Source organism: Mytilus edulis, chromosome 5 (genome assembly GCF_963676685.1).
Source record: "Mytilus edulis chromosome 5, xbMytEdul2.2, whole genome shotgun sequence".
NCBI lineage: Eukaryota > Metazoa > Mollusca > Bivalvia > Mytilida > Mytilidae > Mytilus > Mytilus edulis.
This window is the reverse complement of record NC_092348.1, coordinates 11,177,850-11,205,255: the sequence shown is the minus strand read 5'-3', so window position 1 is coordinate 11,205,255 and position 27,406 is coordinate 11,177,850. Positions and strand designations below refer to the sequence as shown.

Here is a 27,406-nt window from a genome sequence, read left to right as displayed (position 1 = left end):
TAACAAGTCTGTGGAGATTCATTAAATATCAAACCTTCTGATACAATGATAACAAGTCTGTGGAGATTCATCATTTATTAACTCTACCAGTAATAATAAAACAGTCGGTATTCGGTAATAATAAAACAGTAGGAAAACAAATTAATTAATGATTATTTACATATTGTTACAAATGATCACTGGGATTTTTATGAAAAAAAACCCCAACCATTTTAGCCTCTCAATCTTCATGTTCCAGTTGATTTGGTAATTCTTATGAAAGCTTTATTCATTTACATACATTTTTAATCTTTATTTCAAACACATATATAGACCACTGTTATCCAAGCATACTGACATATCAAGCTGAAAACACTCATATATTAGACAAACAAATAGATTTACTCACAATTGCTCTTCATACCAGCACACTGTATCTATTTATTTAGAGATAAATATGTGTCTAGTAACAGCTTTGAAGTAAAATCCAGACATTTCCAATGAACATGAGTGAAAAAATACACATCAAGGAGAGATAACTTTTGAACATTCTTAGAACAGAAGTTCATTGTTATCAAAATACATATACAGTAAAATAATCATCTATGAAAGCCAATTCATTTTGGCCAAGTTATGTTTTAAAAAACAAGTAAGTTTGAAGATATGTTGTGTGTGTACAACTTACAGACATTTTACTACAAATTTTCACAATAAGTTTTTAAAAGAAGCACTACCACTTCTTGCATTTTAAAAGATGTGTCCCATACATATTTAAAATTGTTGAATCATTTGAGATTACAGAAAAACTCTTGATAAAGTAATATGTATTCAGATTACATGATACAGCTACTATATATAGATAGTTTGTGAAATAAAAAGTTCTTTATTTAGATGTGTACAGTCAGTCACATAAGCCTTGATAAAGTTAAGTATAAATGATAGTTCACAAATATCGTCATATAATCTCAAACTTAATCCTAGCCTTTTTTTAAAAAAAACACTCTGCGACATGATTGATACCCTGACAATTTACATAGTACTGATTGAAATGTTTCTTTTATATTTACCGAATGGGATGTTTTGTGACAGAGAAATACACATTTAGTCATACACATAATTAGCAATCATATATTCTAACAATAAGTACCAAGCTCTAAGCTTTCAACTGAGACACATATTTGCTATCTTCTTTCATACATCCAGATTCATTTTCCCTGGATCACCTTAATCTGATATCAATAAACACGTTGAAAGACTGTAGCCATATTTTCCAATGAAATGATTTTGAAGTACAATGTAGTGATATCAATGACATTATCTTTTACTACTCTGGCTTAATCTTAAGTCTCTCTCTTTCACAAACTCCCTCTGTTCTGTTCTGTTTAAAAAGGCCTGTCTCTCTAGGTAGCTGTAAAATGAAAGTATAAAAATATCTCATTATTTTTATTTTAATTTCTACAATATAGAACTTAAAATGTGTAATTGATTAAAAATTGTGTACAACAACAAACAAATATTTTCTAACCTGTTTTATCATGTTTATGGTATATATGTAGGTTCATGTCCCAAGTAAGTAGCCTGTAATTCAGAAGTTGTCCTTTGTTGATGTACATCATATTTTTATTCGTTTATTCTTTTGTATTTAATTCAGGCTGCCAGTTTCCTTGTTTAAAAATTGTTTTTCTTTTGTCATTAAGAGGCCTTTTAAAGCTTATTACGCAGTATGAATTTTGCTCATTGTTGAAGGCCAAACGGTGACCTATAGTTGTTAACATTTATGTTATTTGGTCTCTTGAGATTTGTTTGAATCGCAATCATACCAAATGTTACTTATTTCTATATGTATAATGCTTTTAAGTTATCAAAGTTTTTAATCAAGTCTTCAATTTGTCTAAGGAGATCAGATGTTAAAATATATAGCAAGTCTGAGACACATATCTTAACACTAAATGTGACCATAGTGATTTGAGTGTCAAATTATGGCAGAATGGACTAAAGCAGACAGATAGTCAAGAGTAACACTTATTGTCTCTTTCACTTTTCAAGCTGGAATTGCGTTGTTATACAACTTCACACCTACCCTAGTTTTCCTTTATTATGTAGCGTTAAATCTTCTTCAAGTTTGTTATCTTTCTTAAACTGATCCCAATCTAACTTAGACTTATTCTGAAATAAAACATAAGATTATAAAGTGATCTCTTACATTGATGTATCCTTGAAATATTTACACAAAGTCAATGTCGATATACTGAGGAAAAAAAACCTTCTTTGTTTTACTTTTAAAGATGTCTCAGTTTTATTTTCACATAGCAAAATTACAATATTTCATCTACTAAATATCTAAATATTTAAACCCAGACACATATTTATGATATGGGCATGGGAAATGAAATGCACCTCAAATTTTTATGAGCAACATCACCAAAATGGTATTTATATCACCATTTGTTTTAGGAGATTGCAGCTCTTCAAATCCATAAACTTGACCTTAAATCATGTAAATAGAAGGCAGTTGAATGAATCTGAATATGATTGAACATCAGTTTTATTCTGTGCATTAAAAGGAAGTTGGGTAGATTTGACTTGTATCTTCTCATTCATTCACACACAATGCTAATGCTAGTTGCAAGATAAACTTGGCATATCTCGGATGGTAATTTTACACCATTTATATGGCAATCCTTCATCCTAATACAATGTTACAGCAAGGGAAAACTTTTGATATTTGTAATAAAATTCATAAAATTGCATAAAAAGCATACCAACAGCAGTAAAAAAATGATAATGAGACCAGTAAAAATTTCAAAACTGATAAATATATAAAATACTTACCAATGTACTGATTTTCTGTTTCTTATTGATTTTATCTAAAACACTTCCTAATCCTCCTGGTCTTTTAATTCCACTAAAAAATATGATAGTTTTTATATTTACTGCGGAAAAAAAAATGACAATACATGCTAGAGGCAAAGAATTTTGTTTAAGTCAAACCCTGCGTGAACTGGAAACCTTTGTTACACAGAACTCCTGTATCAGGACATACTATAGATACCTGTAGATTAATTTGAACATTTTATTTAGTTTTGAAAAGATTCGACTTAAATGGGCTTAACTGGGACAAATGGTACCAATCCATTCACCCACCATGATTATAATAGATGTATATATCGATGCAACAAACTATAAAATGGTATTGACAACTTTTCTTCTTTTTTATCCAATTGGATATGAGTTTGAAAGTGTAAACTTACATTGCAGATAATCCAGGGGAAGCTGACGATACCCCTACAGATTCTTGCTTCTTCAATTCTGATTGAGCTTCTTTGGAATTCTGGTCAACTTCCTTTGTTACTCTAGAAAATTACAGATAGGTTAATACAGTAAATACATGTATACCATAGATATATATATATTGATTCTTCACTGTTAGTTTTAATAATTTGATAGAAAAAACCTATTTTATTCATTGGTTTGACAAACTATTGCTAGATCTTCTACTTCTGTCAAAATTTAAAACCTGAGAATTTTTTTGGCAGTCAGTAATTTATAGTATTCAAATCATCAGCCGTTTTCATAAATTCATCAAAGATATGACATCAAGGGTCTAGATCTATATTTGAGAGTCCTGTGGATTCATTTTTTGGTCGATACCAATTTTTCTTGAAATGATGAACATTTAATTTTTTTTGTAGATAATGAACTCTAAGGTTTTTTAAAATCTGTATACAACCTGATAAACAATACATACTTCATTGAACATTTATACCCACAAAATCCATGAAAACAGATTCATCAATAATAATGAATCCATAGTCATACCATTCAAATTGATGACTGTTTGTGAGCACAAATAGTAGTCAAAGAACAAACACACAGAAATGTAATCTGCCATTTGAATTTAAATAAAATATCACATATCAAACTTTGGGTCTGTACAAAGCAAAATAATTTTCTCAATTAATAAGAGATGTAAAGACAACTCCATCTTATCTATAGAATTTACAGAAAATTAGCATTCATCTCAATTTAAGAACCCAAAATTTTACCTACTGGAATATTTCTTGCAAGAACAATACACAATATTTAAAGAAAATTTATTGAAAATTGTTTCATGAAAGAAAAAACTCAACAAGGGTGACGCATTGTCTTAATACTTATTTGTTACATATAAATTGAAATATGGGAGACAACTCCATCGCTTTTATCAAATAAGCGACAGTTTACTGCAATACCAATTTTAACGATTTCCTTTTCAATTAGCCTTTTAAGGTTATCAAAATATAATAAATATAACAATTTCACGATGAATACAATATATCTAGAAAGGTGTCTACATTTAAAAAATTGCAAAATTTCCAAACATGTTACCATGGAAACAGAATGATGCAGATGTGATAAAAAAAATTGTTAAGATATCACAAACACAAGGAAAATCAACAGTTAAACATTATTTTAAATACTGTTATATAATAAATATATAAGACTAAACTATCTCACAATAATGACAAAGAAATTGTTTCGTGTAAATTACAAACTTACTTTACTATTTCTCCTGCAAAATCATATTCTTTGGTGATAGTTATCTTTTTATTTGTAGTTGTACTATCTGAGGCCTTTACTTCAGTTTTTGTGGCTGACTGAAAATAGAAATTATTAACATACGATTATTTACCAGTAAGCAGTATTTTTAATTGTCATGGAACATATTGAACTAACTCTTTCAGTCTTTGCAACTTTGATGATTATTAAAGAAAAGCTAAATACATGTATATAGTTAAAATTCAAAATATCAATATATTCAAATGATAAATTTATGTGTAAATGTATTACAGACATTTGTGCACAAATAATTTATAAAAACAAAGTCAATGTTGACAAATTAGTGACACAGTAGATAAGCTACTTAGACCACTTGAATACTGAGGTAAAAAACCCACAATATTCACTATATTTATCTACATTCATATACCTTAGACCCAGAAGGAGCTGGTGATGTTACACTAGGACTGGGTGATGCTTTTTTTGGTCTGGTCCCAACATCTGACATAAAACTAGACCACAAATCATCTGCTTTCTTCTTTTCTTGTTCCTCCTTTCTTTGTTTCTGTTCTTCCTTGATGTTTTCTTCTAATTCTTTTCTTGCTTTTATTTCTTCCTCTGTTTCTGCTTTATTGACTAATTCACCTTCGAGTTTAATCCCTCCTTTTCTTTTTCTGCAGAATAATACGAGTTTAATGTTAAAATGCCTTCCTGCCTAAGGATCTGGAATTGTATCTTACTCATCAACATAGATTAACTTCATACACTTTGTTTTTTATAGCTTTCAAACTTCTCCATATATAGAAAAAATATTAGAGAGAGAACAGTATGACAAATTTGACAATCAAACTGTCCATTTACATATAGTTCAGAACATAAGCTTTTGACTCTACCATGGCATGTTATCTGATTATAAATTAATATTAAAACTTTGCATTCCTATTTATGTTTATCAAAAACAAATCTATAACACTCAATACTTTATATGAAAATGATAAAAATGCTTTATTATGTCTATGACAGTGACCCGCCTTTTTTACCCTTTATTTGACCCTAAATTCTAATTTGAATTTTAAGTTAAGGGTCGTAACAAATCTAATCCTTTAATATTTCTTATTATTTCTACTCAACTTGGCAAGAAAGGCTAGTGTATAACAGCTTCAGATTGTGTGGTAGAGTGTTTAGCATTAATATTTATTTTCTTTTAGCAATGTTTAGAATAATTAATATTAATTAGTAGTTTTATTATATGTTTATTAAGAGTTCATCAATTCTTCTATTCTCTTATATCTTCTGAGTACAGTTCTACTCTATTTTTCTGGTTCATTAGTCAGTCAGTCATGTGTCATATTATCTTGTCTACGATTGGTCACAGTCATTAAGTTCATAGTTTTTTGCCACTCTTTTTGATATACCTTGAGAGAAAGCTTTACATGTAGCAGCCATATTTAAATAGTTATATAGTTTAATATTCTGGACACTTATTCCATATTAATCAGGTCAGTTACTAATATTTCTTAGTCTTTAATATTTGCACAGTATTCCTTTAGTTTGAATCTGAGAGAAAATGTATTTTGGATAAGTCAGAATGATTGTGTATGAATGATAGATATTTTATTTTAAAGAAGTATTTTCATGAACTCAGAGAAATAATATATCATAGATATATTAATGATACATGTATTGGTACAATTATTTTATTATTATAAAAGGTCCAAAGCAATGTCTACTGAACATTTTACTTATGGTTTATAAATGCTATGCTGATATATACACATGGAAAAAAGTATTGCAACACCTTGATTTTTTAAAATTTGAAAAATCAGCCTCTTTTTTTGGATGGAATATAATAAAATATGTGTATAATATTATTGAAACATAGTTCACGATAACATTGGCATTGAAACGAACAAAAAATGTTTAAAAAAAAATGATTTATATAACCACAATTTTAATAACAAAATTAAGTGTTTTTTGTACAAAAAAACGCATTTTACAACTTTCACTGTAGTCGAACTTTACAATGTCAGACATTTCAAAATTAATCTTAAGATGACTGTTCACATCATGGTTGATCGTTATACGCCAAAGAATTAGTACTTTGTGCGCAGCCTCCATTCAAACGGATAACCGCATCTTAACGTCTTCTGATTCCTGTCATAAATCGACTAATTTGTTGCTAAGGTAGCAGCAACCATTTCTGATGAAGGGAATTGTTTATTTCATGTTGTGTTTGAACAGGGGTGTCCTTTCGCTCACTTTCCGCCCAATAGTGTCCCAAATAAGCTCAATATGGTTCAAAGCCGGGCTACGATCGGGCCTAGGAAGATGAACCAAATTCCATTTGAACATTGGATCTTCCTCCACGATGCTAATTTCCAACTTTGGCGAGCTCTGCACTACATTGGATACGGAAAACTGTAAGTCTGCTCGTTAGCAAAGGTCTCCGAAATGGTATTATCGCACGGTAACCAGTAGTGATGAGTTGATCTCGAACAGTTCTTGTTAAAAGGCTCTTGTATGGCCACCACTCTCATTTTAGGATTGTCTTGTATGCAATGGGTTTCCTTCTGACCAACCTTCATTATGCTTGATTTTCTCTAGCAAATGGTATAGGGAGTCTTCATTATCTCGGAAGGTCTTTTACAGCGTTTATTGCCTGATTTTTATTCTCAAAACGACTTTAGTGGAATGGTGATGACCAACAATGCGTGCAGTTGTTACAGCTACATCCCTGCTTCTCTTATGCTGATAATCTGCCATCTTGCTGCAGTTAAGAGTTGTCAAGGACCCATTATAGGGTGTCAATCACATAATTTTAAAAACTTGGTTATTTAAAGTGCTGAAAACAATGAGGATCAAAACATCTTTTTTGCTGTTTATGGGTACAGTAGCTGCATGTGCAGATAAAAACTTATCGAGTCGATATTTATTGATTAAACTCAGGTGATACTTAAATAATGTTTAACTAGTTCTATTTTACCAAATTATATCACAAAAAAATAATGAGTGTTTTTTTTAATTCAATTTCAATTTGGTGTTGCAATAATTTTTTCCAGGTGTATAGTTAGTTCATTAGACTTATGTAGGTTATATTTGTATTTTTAACAGGACCAGAATATCTTCATATTCTATTGATCTGGTAATGTTTCCAAATACGGAGATAGACCTTTGTACCATATACATGGTAAGATCAGTGTTACATGTATTTTTAGTTTACTGTATTGTCTGTGTTTGTCTATTTAATTTTAGTTCAGTATATGTATTGTTTGTGTCTTCTGAATAGTAGTTACCTGTATGTCAATTATTACATGTAAACATTATAGTAAGAAATAGTTCATTCATAAATCTATGAATGAGTAGCGTAATATAATTGGACATATGTAGTAATTAATCCTGACTTGGTTGATAATTGAGTTTGATTGAATTCATATATTTATAATATATTCACTTAAATAGTATTGGTTGTATTCTTACAGAAAAGAGCTAGTTTATCGTATTTTAGACATGTACTTTCCGTTTTATGATTTAGAGTTATATCCCTTTGTACACTGTACTGTCTATGTATTTACGTTTTGTTATTTGTGTACTTTCAGGGTTAATTTATTTATGTCGTATGAATAAAACATCTTAAACTTGACGAATCCATTTATTTTGTCCAAGAACCCTATTACATTTGGCGCCCACGGAGGAATTTAAAGATCAACCAAATCAACAACAACAAGACACACAACCACAACCGTACCAAGAGACATTTAATCAGTTTAGAGGTAGAGGATATAATAGAAGTGGTAGAGGAAATAGAGGTTATGATAGAGGTTATGGAAGAGATTATGGCAGAGGTTATGGTAGAGGTAATGGCAGAGGTTTTGGTCAAAATCAACATCAGTCAACTCAACCGATTACATGTTACCGTTGTGGTAGAGACTCGCACATTACCAGAGGATGCCGAGCCAACACTGATGTCAACGGCAAACCTTTAAACTAGATGATGTCATCGACAAGGGGCAGCCGATCGACATGAACATACAAAGCCCTATTCAACAGAATTTATGCAAACCAACAATACCACCAGGACTTTGTGGACAACCAACTGAATTAAAAATTATCATCAATGGCATTGAAACTTCATCTCTTCTAGATACAGGGTCCACTGTTTCAACAATAGCTCATGAATTTTACACTCAGCACTTTACTGACACACCACTCAAACCTTTAGAACAGATTATCAGCATTGAATGTGCAGATGGAAATTCATTACCGTACCATGGATATATTGAGGCCAACATTCAATTGAAAGAAACTGATCAGCATTATCCAACCATACTACTTGTCGTACCAGATAGTCCGTATCACTCCAAAGTTCCAGTTACTGACAACCATCATGGATAATTACAAAGATAGATTTGGCAACCGATTTCTTCAAACTTCAGATTTAACAACACCCTGGTATTCTTCATTTAGATGTATACTATTGAGAGAGAAAGAACTTAGAAAGATGAACAACAGATTAGCATTAATTAAATCAGCTGAATATAAAAGAGTCATTATACCACCAAACAGTCAGATATCCATCAAAGCCATGACAACCAAAGAACTACCTTACCACTCCACATCTGCTATCACGCAGCAAACAAAGTCATCTATATTACCATCAGATTTAGATATTGAACCATCACTGATAGATTATAAATACCAGCATAATGACATGTTCAACCTCAGAATTTGTAACATCACTACAAGAACAGTCACCATTCAACCAAACGCCATAATTGCTGAACTACAACCTGTACTAATACAAGATAAGCCTTTAAATAAAGAGAAAGAATTTGAACCACCATTATTACAGCAGGTAGACATAACCAACAACAACATAACATCAGATCAACTTCAACTTGGAAAAGATTTCATTACATCATACCAGGATATATTTTCCAAAGATGATTACGACATTGGACATACCAACATAGTACAACATAAGATACTGTTAGAAGATGATAGACCATTCAAACAACGATACTGACACATACCGCCTTCAATGTATGAAGATGTTAAGAGCCACTTATACCAGATGCTCCGAGCAGGAATAATTAGAAAGTCTCATAGTCCGTATGCCTCCAACGTTGTTCTAGTTAAGAAGAAGAATGGCACACTAAGAATATGCGTAGATTACAGAGAATTGAATTTAAAGACAAAAAAGGACGCCTATGCTTTGCCAAGAATGGAGGATATGTTAGATTGCATGGCTGGAAACAAGTACTTCTCGACCGTAGACATGAAGTCTGGTTACCATCAGGTAGAGATACTTGAGGAACATAAGGAGAGGACAGCATTCACCGTAGGACCTCTTGGACTCTTCGAGTACAACCGTATGCCTTTCGGACTTGCTTGCGCCCCCGCCACTTATCACCGTCTTATGCAAGATTGCCTCAGAGATCTTCACATGCGTATATGTTGCGTATTCATAGACGATGTTATCATATTTGCTAAAACGTATGAGGAACACCTAGAGCGACTTGAGATGGTCTTTGACAGATTTCGACAAGCCAACTTGAAGCTTTCGCCATCAAAATGTTCTGTCTTCCAGCCAAAAGTCAAATATGTAGGACATATTGTATCTGAGGAGGGAGTAGAGACAGACCCACAGAAAGTTGAGTAAGTAATGAATTGGCCTACTCCAAAGTCACCTGAAGAAGTACGTAGATTCATCGGATTCGTAGGATACTACCGCAAGTTCATCCGTAACTTCAGTCAGATAGCAAAGCCACTTACATCCATCATGCCAACTTCAAATGTAAAGAAAGGAAAGAAGAAGACTAAGAAACAACAACAAGAAGCATTTCAGTGGACTGATAAACAAGAAACAGTTTTCACAACATTAAAGCAACACTTATCATCAGCACCGATACTTGGATATGTCGATTACTCCAAACCATTTGAACTACACACCGATGCCAGTGGTCAAGGACTTGGTGCTGTGCTATATCAAGAGCAAGAGGGACATCAACGTGTAATCGCATATGCTAGCAGAGGTTTAACAAAAGCGGAACAGAACTATCCAGCACATAAGATGGAATTTCTTGCGCTAAAGTGGTCCATAACCGACAAGTTCCATGATTACCTCTATGGCCACAAGTTTAGAGTACTCACAGACAACAACCCACTCACATATGTACTCACGTCTGCAAAACTAGATGCTACTGGACACCGTTGGCTCGCTGCACTAGCCGCTTACGATTTCGACATCATATATCGTTCAGGCAAAACCAATCAATGCAGATGCAGATGGACTATCCAGATTGACAACCATCAGCAAAGATTCTATTAAAGCGATATGTGGATGCATATATACACCGTTGATTGACTCCTATGCCATATCACCAGATACCATTGACATTAGTAATTTGGATATGCACATAGAGGTTTCAACTGACACCAACTGGTCAGAAGTCCAAGCTATGGATCCACTACTCCACGCATGGAAAAAACAGCTGAAATCTGGACAGAAACCAGTTAAAGGAAAGATATCATCAAGTCCACTAAGTAAACAGTTTAACCATCTCAGAATTATAGATGATGTACTTTACAGAGAGATTACCATCGACAAGAAGATACATCATCAACTCATAATACCATCTTCACACATCAAATTAGCATTAGAAGCACTTCATGACGAAATGGGACATCCAGGCAAAGACAGAACCAACAGTCTAATAAGAGAACGTTTTTATTGGCCTGGGATGAATAAAGATATTGAAGAATGGATTCAACGATGCGAAAGATGTATTTAAAGAAAGAAAGACCCAGGAAGAGCACCACTAGTCAATATCATAACAACTCAGCCTATGGACCTCATATGCATTGACTACCTTACTTTAGAGCCGTCAAAGGGAGGAATTTAAGACATCTTGGTAATCACCGACCACTTTACACGTTATGCACAGGCCATACCAACACGCAACCAGACTGCAAAGACAACTGCAGAAGCATTGCTCAACAACTTCATCGTGCATTATGGTTTACCTTACAGAATTCACTCAGATCAGGGTCCATCCTTTGAAAGTAACATCATTCAGGAACTTTGCCATCTTACAGGAATAAAGAAGTCTAGAACCACACCATATCATCCGATGGGCAACGGCATGACTGAGAGATTTAATAGAACATTACTGTCTATGCTTGGAACTTTACAGCCAAAAGATAAGACCAACTGGAAAGCGTACGTAGCTCCGTTAGTGCATGCGTACAACTGTACTCGTCACGAAGCAACAGGACAATCACCTTACTTTCTGATGTTTGGCCGACAACCAAAGCTTCCCATTGATTTAGCATTTGGACTTGTAAAGGACAAAGATAGAAAACCACAAACTAAGTACATCCAAGAATTGAAGAACAGACTAGTGGATGCATACAAGCTTGCTTCAGAATCAGCAAAGAAGGCACATGAGAAACAGAAAGAACATTACGATTTGAAAGTTAGAGGAGCAGTCGTAGAAAAAGGCGACAAAGTATTGGTGAAGAAAGTTGCGTTTGATGGTAAACATAAGCTGAGCGATAAATGGGAGAACGATATTTACCTAGTACTGGAACAACCTAACAAAGATATACCCGTCTTCGTTGTACAGAAAGATAGTGGCGAGGGGCGTAAGCAGACATTACATAGGAATCTCTTATTGCCTGTGGGATATATTTCAAGTCAGCCACCAACGACAGAAGTGAGAACCATTACCTAGACCAGTTCCTAGACCGAGAACGAGATTGCAAAAGAAGATCAGCAAGAACAACTCTAACACAGACTGTACCATGGAGGAAACCGATATCTATAGTGATAATGATTACGAGATATTTGTACATCAACGACCAATGGTTGACAACACTTCATCCAGTGTTGATGATGATGAAACAGAGAGTCTTGCTGGTCATGAAGAAGAATTACTACACACTACGGAGTCAGATGGGGACGCCCATGATATAGATAAAGATGTACAGGAACTAGATTCCTTACACGAAGATGAAGAGCAGGAGGTGCCTTTAGAACCAGAGACGCTTGATCCAGCTCATGATGAAGATGATATACCTCCAGTTTTGCCTCGTCGATCAGGTCGAGAGAGGACACAAACTAAGTGGTTACAGTCTGGTGATTTTGTGACAAAGTCTGCAGTTCCACATACTGATACACCTGTAGAGACATCAGCTGAGTGGAGACAGAAGGCAGATTATCTTTCTAGCTGTATTGCTAGAGGTTTATTTTCAGGGATAGTGCTAGAAGCAGGGAAGGCTTTATTAGCTATTTTGACCGATCATTGATGTTTTATATTTTAGCTTTACTATTGATACTATTAATCTTATATTTGATGATATTTCAGTGGATTATTCTGATTGATTTCTACTGTATTTATTAGTGATTGCAGTATCAGTAAATTGCAGCTTCAGATATAATACTATTTCATTTTTATTTTTCATAGATATTATGTTGTATACTCTGAAATGACGTGGACGTCATTCTAGATGCCAGGGGAGTATGTGGTAGAGTGTTTAGCATTAATATTTATTTTCTTTTAGCAATGTTTAGAATAATTAATATTAATTAGTAGTTTTATTATATGTTTATTAAGAGTTCATCAATTCTTCTATTCTCTTATATCTTCTGAGTACAGTTCTACTCTATTTTTCTGGTTCATTAGTCAGTCAGTCATGTGTCATATTATCTTGTCTACGATTGGTCACAGTCATTAAGTTCATAGTTTTTTGCCACTCTTTTTGATATACCTTGAGAGAAAGCTTTACATGTAGCAGCCATATTTAAATAGTTATATAGTTTAATATTCTGGACACTTATTCCATATTAATCAGGTCAGTTACTAATATTTCTTAGTCTTTAATATTTGCACAGTATTCCTTTAGTTTGAATCTGAGAGAAAATGTATTTTGGATAAGTCAGAATGATTGTGCATGAATGATAGATATTTTATTTTAAAGAAGTATTTTCATGAACTCAGAGAAATAATATATCATAGATATATTAATGATACATGTATTGGTACAATTATTTTATTATTATAAAAGGTCCAAAGCAATGTCTACTGAACATTTTACTTATGGTTTATAAATGCTATGCTGATATAGTTAGTTCATTAGACTTATATAGGTTATATTTGTATTTTTAACAGGACCAGAATATCTTCATATTCTATTGATCTGGTGATGTTTCCAAATACGGAGATAGACCTTTGTACCATATACATGGTAAGATCAGTGTTACATTTATTTTTAGTTTACTGTATTGTCTGTGTTTGTCTATTTAATTTTAGTTCAGTATATATGTATTGTTTGTGTCTTCTGAATAGTAGTTACCTGTATGTCAATTATTACATGTAAACATTATAGTAAGAAATAGTTCATTCATAAATCTATGAATGAGTAGCGTAATATAATTGGACATATGTAGTAATTAATCCTGACTTGGTTGATAATTGAGTTTGATTGAATTCATATATTCATAATATATACAGGTTGTATTCTTACAGAAAAGAGCTAGTTTATCGTATTTTAGACATGTACTTTCCGTTTTATGATTTAGAGTTATATCCCTTTGTACACTGTACTGGCCCAAGACCACAATTAATGACCCCGCTTTTCGTTGTTCACGAATATAGTTCCCCTTAATTATAGTGTATTTTTTCTTTATTTTTTTTCTTTGCCTTTTTCATTCATTTGTTAGTTTTTATGGGGTGGAAATGAAAGAAGAGAGGTGAAATAACTTTTTGTTGAAGGTATTTTAACTGATTTTAATATGGAAAGAGTGATTAGGTCAAGTGCAAAAAGGTAATATTTTCAGTTTTCGGAACATCTCTTGACTTGTCCATAGGGGTATGGATGTGTATTGGCTAAAATTGTAAGTTACATCAGAGCAATCTTTCTGAATTTTGGATATGTTTTTGGACTAGTAATATACATTACACACACAAAAAATTTGACAAAAAGATTAGGTCCATTTTTTTTAATGAGACAAAAAGTTATAAAGAACTAATAGAGGAATTAATTGTGGTCTGTGGCCTAAGAGGTGCATTTCAGCAAATTTTGAATTTATACTTTGACAACTTCTCTGAATGATCTATTGGTATTGATTTGTCAAACTATATGAGAAGAAATGATTTCCACTTTTTTTTGATAGAAATTTGTAAAAAAAGTCACTTTTCAGCTAATATGCCCAAAAAGTAGCTTTTTCACTTTTTTCCACATTTTTGCAAAATCAGCATCCTTATTTTTTCTCTGACAATTTTTTTCTGATACCTATTTGTGTTTGTGGTATTTATTTCATGTGTTTTACTCATTTGTGAACTCTGAACACAAGGAAAAGTGGATAAAAGCATAAAAAGAGTATAAAATGTGCTGTTTTGATAGTCTAGGTCTAGCGGTCCGTACGAAGCAAGTGAAATATGAAGTTCTATGCACTTTAAAATTGTATTTCTTTAAACAGATTGCACTGAATCTATATGAAAAGCACTTATTGCAGGTTGTTTAAACTTGTCTGTTTCACAGAATACCTTTATTTTCTTCTGCTGGATGGCTGGTGGTTAAAATATTGGCATTTTAAGACTGAAATTCCATGCAGGTTTTAAACAGTAAATTGAAAAAACTTTGCATCAGACCATACTTTCTACATATACAATTAAAAGCAACAGTCTTGTTACATCCAGGCTTCAAATTTGATCATATCTCAGCAAGGATTTTGGCAAAAAGAAGCATATTTCCATCTCCAATATCATTTATATGCAATTAAATATGGAAATATAGGGAACGGCCTAAATTGACAACTTGTTATTTTAAGCTTGACATTGCTTAATACCATGTAAAACTCATGTGTTATGCTTTTTGAAACTTATATTTACATGAAAAGAACATTTATGATATGTTTAATGTTTTGTTTTAACTTAACAACTTCAAAAAATTGTTGTTAGTGGAAAATATTGCATTTCATATAAGGCCTCGCTTCATTTGAAAACCTCTATTTTTTGGCATAGGCACATATAAAATTACTTTTTGTCAAATTTTTATAAGTCTCATACATTAAGTATGCTATCATTTACTTTGAATATATAATATCTTACACATTGAGACATAAAAAAGTGCAATTTGGTGTTTTGGGGAAATTTTTGAAGCCAAAATTTGAAAGTTGAAATTTTTCTATTTCAACGTCTCAATTCAGCAACTAAAGTTGAGATATAAAAAATGCCACATTTTCTATAATATATATCATATGGCTTTTAAACTTTGTAAACTGACTTATAATACACTAAGCTTAAATCATGCCAAGTTTTATTGGAATTGGTCAAGTTTTTGGCCCCTAATAGGCCCAAGACCACAATTAATGACCCCGCTTTTCGTTGTTCACGAATATAGTTCCCCTTAATTATAGTGTATTTTTTCTTTATTTTTTTTCTTTGTCTTTTTCATTCATTTGTTAGTTTTTATGGGGTGGAAATGAAAGAAGAGAGGTGAAATAACTTTTTGTTGAAGGTATTTTAACTGATTTTAATATGGAAAGAGTGATTAGGTCAAGTGCAAAAAGGTAATATTTTCAGTTTTCGGAACATCTCTTGACTTGTCCATAGGGGTATGGATGTGTATTGGCTAAAATTGTAAGTTACATCAGAGCAATCTTTCTGAATTTTGGATATGTTTTTGGACTAGTAATATACATTACACACACAAAAAATTTGACAAAAAGATTAGGTCCATTTTTTTTAATGAGACAAAAAGTTATAAAGAACTAATAGAGGAATTAATTGTGGTCTGTGGCCTACTGTCTATGTATTTACGTTTTGTTATTTGTGTACTTTCAGGGTTAATTTATTTATGTCGTATGAATAAAACATCTTAAACTTGACGAATCCATTTATTTTGTCCAAGAACCCTATTACCCTATTATTATGTTTATCAAAAAAAAAATCTATAACACTCAATACTTTATATGAAAATGATGAAAATGCTTTATTATGTGTATGACTGTGACCCGCCTTTTTTACCCTTTATTTGACCCTTAAATTCTAATTTGAATTTTAAGTTAAGGGTTGAAACAAATCTAATCCTTTAATATTTCTTATTATTTCTATTTAACTTGACAAGAAAGGCTAGTGTATAACAGCTTCAGATTGTACCTCTGTAAGATATCAGGCTTTTTCTTTCGTTTTCTCTTCCCACTTGTTTTGACATCCTCTCCACCTTCTGCCTTCAGTAAATCTAAATCCTCTTCATCGCCTGAGCATTCTTCTTCACTTACAGCTTCACCATCTGTAATAAAAAAAAACATGATTAGAAAAAACATAATGAAACACTTTAAACTTCAAACTATTTTCTAACACATTGATCATGGTGATATCAAAATCCATTTATATTTAGAGTAAAAATAACACGATTGAAATTTTAAAAGAGTCAACAATAATAATGGTTTAATAGTGTATTGATATAAAAATAGAGAAAATAAGTATTTTTGTATTGTTTAAAATATACATGATAAAATGACATTCTAAATAATTAATCATTATGTCTAAGCCCAAAAAAGGTATTTCATTTAAAAATTCATGAATTCCTGAAAATATTAATATTATGATATATATAATAGTCAGCATGGTCAGATCATATGTATGTACTATGAGTCTACACTATGCCTTTCCCTGGATATTACGACATCACAATGCACAAAAACCCACAAGGATACATCTAAAAACATTTCTAATAATTCAACCATTTTTTAATTAAAATAAAGTGTGAATGGCCACCGAGTCACAGTGGCGAAGTTGTGGGCTGCGAAAGAATTCATAGTGTAGGGTAAAAAATGTACGACCATGGTTTTTTAATTATTTTTTTTTATAGATGTTATACATTATTTATCATGTTTAGTTTTGTTATATCCTCCAAAAGAAGGTTGTTAATTGCTAATTATTTTTACTTCTTTGATGAACACAAGTATTAATTATGCTTTTGTCAAGAAATTGTAAAGGAAATACAATTCGAGATCACTATAAAAATACAAGCTGAGTTCAAGAGGAGTGCAAACATACCTTGATTAGGTAGTGAAATTCTTGTAAAAATACAAGCTGTTTGAGCAGTCTTTTTGATGTACCGACCTTGCTTTATAAAAGTAACCAGAAATGTCGGTGGCACTCTATGGTTCATTTTTAATTTTTTTTATCATATGAAGGAAACATTTAATTTGATGACAAAAACGAATTCCATATGATAATCAAAGAGCAGAATGCTCTGAGGGATACGATTGCCATAGTTTTCATTGACACATGTATAGCAGTTCTGCCAAATTTTCATTAAACAAATGCATGAGATTTGGCCAAAATTCAAAAGATCAAAGAGGAAAGAAATAGATCCAAGAATACTGTTGCAAAAAAAGCATGAACATGCGCGAGTCTCAAGCATTTTTGGCCGGTAACCCTGGTACAGCTGGATAGTATTATTCTCTAAACTAATTCAACTGCACATGTAAAATGTAACAATCTGAATAGTCACTCAACTTAAAGAATAGCCAATCCCCGTTACAAGTGTATGAGCCATGTACTTATTGTGTTTTATCTAATTATAGTTATCCTGTACCATTGTAAACTCGTACCATTAAAAAAAAAACTTGTACCAATGCAAACTCGTACCATTGCTAACTCGTACCAACTTATTTAAATGCATTTAAATGGTGTTAAATGATGAATATACATGATATACGTTACTTGCACCCAATACCTCTTAAGTCTGTAAAATGTATATAATTTGAAAGTACAATGACCAATTTGAAGCTTATGTTCCTTGTATATTGGATAGAAAATACTGTGGCAGATGTAGATAATTAAGGTATATACAGTTTCACCCGAAGAAAATTTTTCATGAATAATTAAATCTTAGCAGTTAGTCAAAATGATTGCCAAAATTATTTTTACTGTCTTTAAATAAATGTAACAATGAAATTTAACTGATTCCTGTTAAGGGGGTCCGCATTTTCCCCGCAAAAAAAGCATATGGCTTTCAACAATTGTAAACATAGCATTCAATTTGTGATCATGGATTACAGCTTTAATTAACTTAAATTGGATATATACATATTCAACATGTTCAATTTTAATAAGGTACAGTTAAAGCAATGTTTTAACTTTCCTCTGGATTAAGTTCTACAGTGGCGGATCCAGAACTTTTCCTAAGGGGGAGCCCTCTGACTGACCTAAGAGGGGGCCCGCTCCAGTCATGCTTCAATGATTCCCTTTATTATCAACCAAATTTTTCCACAAAAAAAGGGGGCTGGATCCGCCTATGTTCTAATTTGAAAGATCAGTTAAAACATTAATGCTTTAAAACATTCTTTATTATTGTCTAAGTTTTCATTTAACTCCTGTGTAAAATTCAAGTAATTCAACTTTATTTCTATTAAGTTTACAAACAGAAACCAATAATACATCATATTTTTTATATATTTTTCTGAATGTTACGACTTCCCCGGCAGTAGTACAAGTTAACTTTTTTGGTTCCAATGCCGTGGTACGAGTTAACTTGCTTCCGTATCTTATCACCGTAATTCTAGGAGGAACCCTAAACTGGACCCCTATTGTGTTCACTTATCGCTACACTGACCTTCGGTGCGAAGCTATTATATATAGAACGGCGGACCAGTTTAGGAGGAACCCCATTTCTTACTCTTATTATTGAAGTTCCTTTGGGTCAGAGGGCATGACTCCTTTCCGTACACACTCCTCTGTTTACATTGAGATCGTTCTTAATATAATACGACGTTTACCGGCATTAACGAGTTAATTCTTCTTGACGAATACTTCGAAAAGGGAGACAACTCGAAACGATAACATGGAAGATTCCATTTCTGCTGAAGGGGTGTTATAGGTAATTTTTTCGATGAAACATTTATTTTAATTTAAATTATGCATGTGATTTAAAATTATGCAACAACAATAGCCCTCCATATGCAGACAGACATAGAAAGAATCCCATGAGTTTCAAATTAATCAATGAAGCGGGGAATCACTCAGTCTGATACCCCTTGAAATCAGAAAAACTACACGCATGTGGGGTCTCACTAATTAGCGACAAAAAGCGTCAAGAAGCGACAAGAAGAAAAATAATGTGACAAAAAGCAACAAGAAGCTATTTAGCGACAAGAATACATTTTGTTATCACATACATTAAAATATTTTTTAGGATTATATTGAAAGATGAAGAAATAAAAAAAATTCGATGAAGAGATTGTTTACTTTTTATTATCATATTGACAGATGTAGAAATTAAACATGTGTAAGAGCAAAGGAAATGTAAACGCTATAAAATGAAAATAAAAACAAAGATTTGTCACCTTCCTTTTGAAGGATTTAATAAAACAAAAACATGAAATATTATTTCCTTCCTAACTGTACAATTAATTTTTCCTGATAGGACCAACATTAGCTGTGGCTTCACTCTAAGGTAATACACAATTAAGAGCAACAAATGAGATTAACTAGGTGCGTGTCCTTTGTTTTATTGCAACAATAACATCCATTAACACCTTCATCAATTACACGCACCAGAATATAAAATTATTGTACCGAATAGTGAACACCTGTTGAAAACTCAAGATTGTCATCAGTTTCCTTTAATCTTCAATCTATATGCATAAACATGATAAATATCTTTAAATGAGACAATACACTAAATAAAATGATGAAAAATATTCACATTTTAATTATGTTTTCCTCTTGTTTGATTTTAGTTCTTATAATTTGTATTTCACAATTTGTGTATTTTCTGGACAATTATGCACAAATAATGCATTTTGCAAGTTAATTATATATTTCCCAAAAATGGTTTTAAAAACAAATAAAAAGACAAAATATACTTCCTGTGATACCTTATAAAATATCATGTAAATAAATGTAGCAACTGAATTAGATTTACAAGTTTCATTTTCCCCCCTATCAAAATTAACTTTCCTGTCGTTGAAATTGTTTTCTTTTGCATATTTTTTTAATATTTATTTCGAATAAGTAATATAAATAAAAAATGTTTTCTTGTCGCTAAATAGTTTCTTGTTGCTAATATTATTCTTCTTGTCGCTTCTTGACGCTTTTTGTCTCTACAATTCTTTTTGTCTCTAATTAGCGAGACCACGCATGGACATTAATACATAAACAAACCGCGACTTGCGATTTGGAACAAGAACGTTTATTAAATGATATGATGAATGGTTCTCCATTTCTTTATGAGAGTACAGTATCAAATATCAGTTTCATAACGGTAAAATATAGAAATACTCCACTTCAGTTCTTGTGACAGAAATAGAATTATCGATCGGCTTTCAGAGAACTCTCGCAAGTTATCAAAATTTGGGAATTCCCTCTGACGTGTTTCTAAATTTATAAAAACACTAAATATAAATACTGTTTAATTCTGATTTTCCGTATTGTTAAAAACACGCATATAAGTCAAGGAAAATATCACACATGAAGATTATGAGTAAAACATTACAGGAAAGTTGTTTATGTTCAATTGTTTTGCTTGTTTTTACCTTTTAAAGCAAGACAATCATAAGAATCTGAGATGTTGCCGAATGTTTAGAATAAAACGAATGACGTGAGGGAGTGTGTCATAGGGTCAATGGTAAAAGTCTACAGATTGCTTGACAGCAATCGTATCCCAAAAAACTTATCTAGTGCAAGCTACATGCAAATGGACGTATTTGGACATTTAATTATATCTTTTGCTTTTGCCTTCAAAAATGAGCAAAGCACATACCACATAGTCATTATTACACAAATTATTTCATACAATATCTTAAACAGATAATTTGGAATATCTTGAAACATTTTTTGAGGTGGTACAATTTTTTGTCTCTCCTGTTAACATTTTTAAAAGAAATTTTGGGTTATTAAGAAAAGGTTTAGATAAGATTTTAAGCTTGTTTTTCGTAGCCAATTAGATGGTTTTTAAGAGTATAATCGTATGTGCTTGTAATTTGTATTTATATATCGGCAGCAACAGTCAACATTCCTATAGTTTCAACTTCATATAAAATAAGATGCTTTTATATCACATTACAATAAAATTAATTCTTCAGAAATTGTTTATAACTGATTATGAAGAAATAATCAATACACTAATAACATAATATGGCCCCAACAAGATGAACAAGATGTTAACACGAGTGATGAGGATGATAAAGCAAAGATAACTCTTATAAGAATAAATAAAGGTGAGCAGTAGATCTCTTGTGCAGAAAAAAATACTACACAATCATATTTATGTTATTATTATGAATAAATACTTATTTTATTATTATATTCTATGTTATAACCTCAATAAAAAAATAACTAAGGCAGTGTCTGCGCATACCCACATGCGGGTACGAATAGTCAAATTGACATTCGTAGGGTACGTGTACCCACATCTGGTTTTATAAATAAATGCCATCGGATCGGGAATGTAACGTGAAATATAAACAGATTATTGATAATATGGGGATTTTGTGTAGAAAGAGTGAAGAGTATGAAAAATGATATTTTTAAATTGTATTTATTTAATAATAATACATAATAAAAATTGCAAATCAAATGCACACTGATGAAAAAAGAAACTGCACAGTCCCTCAGGGAATTTCTAGTATTGTATAGAAAGTCCCTGTAAAAGTAAAAAAACAATAAGATAAAAATTAATACTATTATAAAATGTAAATGCAAATTTAAAGGGGGTCTCATTGGGGGGTTCCGATCCCGGATCCCGCTTACTGTTTTGACAGATTCCCGTATCCCGCTTACACTATGTACGTAAGCAATTCTCATTTTTTTGTCATTTCCCGGGTCCCGCTAGACCTCATTTCCCGTTTTCACGACACAATAATTTGACTTTCCTGTGTCACGCTTACCAAAAATCGGCAATCCCGCATCACGCTTAGACCCCAATGAGACCCACTTTAAAGAATTAAATTTGACTGAATTTGAATAATACCCATATGAGATTTAAAAAGTAATCTTTTTGTAAATTGTAAAACAGAAGATGATCAAATAAATGTTTTGCTTCCCTCACAAACTTTAATTGTATAAAATTAATTGACTGTTCTAATTCATGATACTATAACAGTGTGTCGGGTGGCTATATGTCACTGTTCCCTCTTGTCGAATCGAGTCTGTTGTCGATTAATGGTTCGTTCCGCTGTGACTGAACTCTGGCAAATGAGACCAAATACAGATGTTCAGATACTTTAATAAATATCATATATAAATTTACATGTCAATGATGAAGCCGAAGTATAAATTTAGTAAACTGTTCACTTACCTATGATATATAAATAATTATAAAATTTCTGAGTAGTTTTAATTAATTTATTCCCTAATTGCGACAAATTCTGTATATATTTCACGTTTTATTCCCAATCCAATGGCACCAGATGTGGGTACCTGTAGCCTACGAACGGCAATTTTACTATTTGTACCTGAATCTGAATCTGAATCTGAATAAATACGTTGCAGGGCCAGGATATGGCATCAATGGCAACGGGAGAGAGGCGCTGGAAAATTAGTCCAACGTTGTGAGAGCAACCGAAGTTTTAAAGCTCTCAATTGTCTTAGCACACACGAGATTGTCTGGTAGTCTATTCCAATCAGGTATTGTTCTTACAAAGAATGACTGTTTGTATTGTTCTGATTTGCTAGGTGGAATTTTAAAGCAACGGCTGTTGTTTTGAGCAAATTTGTCTACAATGTTTGTTGTTTTATAGTCACTAAATTGTTTTGGTTTAACTTGTCGTTTTGGTCTCTCTTTGACTAATACTGAGTCTTGCGGTATAGCTGGTACCAACTCCCCGGTCACCTTGTAGAGAAAAGTAAGTCTACTGTGACGACGTCTGTTTTCCAGTGTTGGAAGTTTTAGTTCAATCATAAGTCTCCTTATGCTACCTTCCTCTCTGCTTGTGTAATCCCCACTGATGAAACGCACTGCTTGTCTCTGTACTTTTTCAAGTGCATTAATATCCTTCATTAAGTAAGGGTCCCAGACTATGGACGCATATTCTAATAGTGAACGGATAAGTCCTATATATGCCTGTTTCCTGCAATCCTTTGGACAGTGGCGGAGGTTTCGTCGCAAGAAGCCTAGAGTTGAGTTGGCTTTCTTCACGGTTTTGGCGATGTGGGCGCCCCACCTCAGATCATCTGAGATAATTACACCGAGATACGGATTTTGTTGTACCTGTTGCAGTATCTGATTGTCCAGTTTATAAAAATGAGATGATTTGTTGTTGACACTCATCACGTAACATTTTTTGGCATTGAATCTCATACCCCATTTTGTGGCCCATTCTTCCAACGATACAAGGTCGTTTTGTAGTAGTTGGTGGTCCTGTTGTGTTTGGACTTTCCTATACAGTAGGCAATCATCTGCGAATAATCTGACTTGAGATTTAACAGTTTCGGGTAAGTCATTAATATGACATAGGAACAGCAGCGGTCCTAACACCGTGCCTTGAGGAACTCCTGATGCTACCCCTACAGAGTCAGAATTTTCGCCATCCACTAAGACTCTCATGGATCGTTTTGTCAGGAACATGTTGAGCCAATCTAGTATTGGACCATCAATACCATAACTTTCGAGTTTGGCTAATAGCCTTTGATGCGGGACCGTATCGAAGGCTTTAGAGAAATCTAGTATAACTATATCTGTCTGCAGGCCTTTGTCTTGAAGTTGGAATAAGTCGTTCATCGTTGTTAGAAGCTGCGTTTCACAGGAGAAACCTGAACGGAAGCCATGCTGGAGAGATGTGAGTATGTTGTTTCTTTCAAGGTGTGTCAAGATGTGTTTACATATAATGTGCTCAAGCAGCTTGCAGGTAACGCAGGTAAGAGAAACAGGTCTGTAGTTCTCTGGTGTGTTTATATTTCCTTTTTTAAATACAGGAGTGATATTTGCGTTTAACCAGTTAGTAGGTAGAGTGCCAGAGTTTATGGATTGCTGGAAGATGTGTCGCAGCCCAGGTGCTAGTTGTTTAGAGCAGTTTTTAAGGACAATGTTTGGTAAATTGTCTGGCCCAATGGCTTTAAATGGCTTTATGTTTTTCAAAAGTTTTTCGACTCCATCTGTTGTTATTTTCAGTGGTGATATTGATTTTCCGACTTTCTTATCTAACTTTGGTGTTGCATTTAAAGTGTCTTTTGTAAAAACCGATTCAAATTGGTTTAAAAGTATATTGGCTTTCTCCTTGTTGTTGTTTACAAGTGCTCCATTCTGTTTCATTGCAGGTATGCCAATGTTTTCCTGTCGTCTGGATTTAACATAGCGCCAGAATGGTTTAGTGTTGTTATCTTGTAGACCTTGGTAAATGGTGTTGTTGATATAGTTGATCTCTGCTTTCTTAAATTCTTTTTTGCACTTTTTTTGGAAGCTCTTGTAGTCATTCCACTGCTTAGATCTCTTAGCATGCTTATAGAGCCTTATTTTGCATTTTAACATCCGGCTTAGATTTCTGTTGAGCCACGGCAGCGATTTTCTAGATGCGCATACCTTTGACGGGGTGTATTTGTCAATAATTGTGAGTACAGTGGTGGTGAAGGTTGACCATAGATCCTCTACTGGAGTGGCGGTTTGGGATTCCATAGTTGTTGACAGTTGTTCCATTTCTTTGTAGATTGAGTCCCAGTCGGCTTTGTTGAACATGTATTTCTTACGCTTTGACTGTTTGATATAGTGTGGGATTATGTCAAAGTCTGTGACTACCATAGCGTGATCACTGATGCCAGGAATGCTGGTTGAAGATTTACATAGTGATGGATTATTTGTGAAAACAAGGTCTAGTAAGTTATTATATCTAGTTGGTTCTCTCTGTACTTGAGTAAGCCCCAGATCTATGGAGGTGTCTAAAAGTGCTTGTTGTACTTCACGGTCTTGAGCACCTGGTTTAACTAAGAGGGTGTCCCAATCAATGTCAGGGCAGTTAAAGTCCCCTGCTATGATCATTTGTTTATATTTATTACCGTCAGCAAGTTTGTTTATTGACTCTTTAAGTTTGATGATGTCTTTCATATTACGGTGTGGCATATAAAATGATGCCAAGTATAAGTCCTTCATACTCTGTAGTTTTACTTTTGTCCAAATAATTTCACATTCAGTGACAAGCTCGACTTTTTCATCAGATACCAAGTTTGATTTAATACCTGTAAATACGCCTCCTCCAAGGGAGTCTCGATCATTACGGTGAAATATGTAATTCTCTGGGAAAACTTCACAAGACTTTATACAGTTTTTCTCTGGGTCCCTACCCGGTTTAATGCCTTTCAGCCATGATTCAGTGCCACATATTAGATCTGGTTTTACATATTCAACAGCTGCCCTAAATTCAGATTTGTTAGTGTTTATGCTGCAACAGTTCACTGTTAATAGCCTAAAGTTTGTACTTTTAGGGAATACTGTGGACTTGGAGCTAGTTCTAGTACTATTTGTGTTTGCCTTATCACTGTTTCCTATACTTGACTTTTGGCTGTGTGTTGATTTTGTTGACAAGTGTTTTCTCGTTTTGGGGCTACTGGTATGCAGTGGACTAAAGTGATCGCATGACGTGAATGAGTCAAAGACTGAGTCGGTGCCTGATAGAGGTGCATACATGTTTGTTGTATGTAGTATAAAACTATTGTATGTAAAGCTGTCTACGTTAATACTGTTGCATTTACAGCAATGCCAGACGACGTGACTTTTCTCAAGATATGACATATTTCTAGAACTGATGTCACCACATGTTTTGTGGTACCATACGCTACAATTGTTACAACAGACTCCTACCTGACTCCATGATACAGGTACTTCACATACTCCGCAAGGAAAAACTGATCTATTTCCAGGTCCTGGGTTTTGCTGGATGTCGTTTGCTAACAGGATGAGCAGTATGAGTAGAGTTTTATGCTTTGTTGACATTATATGTTTTGATTTTTCTGCATTGTTCCTTCTAAGTTGAAAGGTACTTGAGCACCCTAATATGCTGGGTCTCGCGAGATTCGCACTCAATTTAGTTAAAGTTATGTTGTTTACTGTTGAGTGTCTGTTACTATGCGTTACACAGGTGTTCATGATGAAGGTAGTAAGTATGGTTACGGTAAGGAGAATTGAATTTGCCGCCATTTTGGAAGATGACCAGGGAGAGGTGACCAGCTAAAGTGTGTTTAGCACGACATTTTATGGAATATTAACAACAGAAAATATATAGATGGGTCACTCGTGGATATAAGATGATAGTTCACAAGTTATGTTGTCGATATATGTATTTCAGGATGTAGTAAAACACTATTTGTTGTCGATAATCTCCTCTCCTCAATATGTCGTACAGAACATGTTTTTTGATTAAGACAATATGCCGACGTCTTTGTACCTGCATGTGGGAACGTGCAGACACTGCCAATAATTAAGTGTGGACGAAACGTCTCAAAAGGTATGGCCGATACATACCATGAACGATGTGGCAGTATGGCAGACACTTCCTATGGGCGTCAAGGAAATATGGCCGTCGCGTCTCGAAAGCGATTTTCTGACCTGAGCCATGGTGTGTGCCTAATTTTGTTTATTACATTGTTTTTTGCTGTCATTTTGTCACGTCTTTTTTTCCGGGAAAATGTATTGTTGGAGGACAATGTATAAAATGAGTTAAAGCACCTGAAGGAACATAATCTTCATCGCTTCCTGAGCTGTAATCTTCTTCGTCTGACATTTTTATATTTTAGAATCTCGCACAAATAATTCAGAATTGTGCCCGGAAGTGATATCTCCTACTGTAAAGTGTTAATTTTTTTCTAAACAATTTTTTTTCTAGTACATTTAAAAAAATATGTTGTTTTTAAAACTATTTTAGATATATAGTACGTCATTAATTTGA

The 27,406-nt window shown here is 33.2% G+C and overlaps 1 protein-coding gene across 1 annotated transcript; it reads right to left on the bottom strand.

Annotated features, from left to right (window-relative positions):
* Positions 1-60: 60 nt before the first annotated feature.
* Positions 61-27,311, bottom strand: LOC139522946 (craniofacial development protein 1-like). Its single transcript, XM_071316623.1, has 8 exons — positions 27,187-27,311; positions 16,680-16,812; positions 4,949-5,192; positions 4,519-4,616; positions 3,231-3,332; positions 2,812-2,884; positions 2,060-2,145; positions 61-1,387 (listed from the first exon to the last, which is right to left on the bottom strand). The coding sequence occupies exons 1-8, from the start codon at positions 27,239-27,241 to the stop codon at positions 1,294-1,296; spliced, it is 885 nt and encodes a 294-aa protein (XP_071172724.1). The 5' UTR covers positions 27,242-27,311; the 3' UTR covers positions 61-1,293.
* Positions 27,312-27,406: the final 95 nt, after the last annotated feature.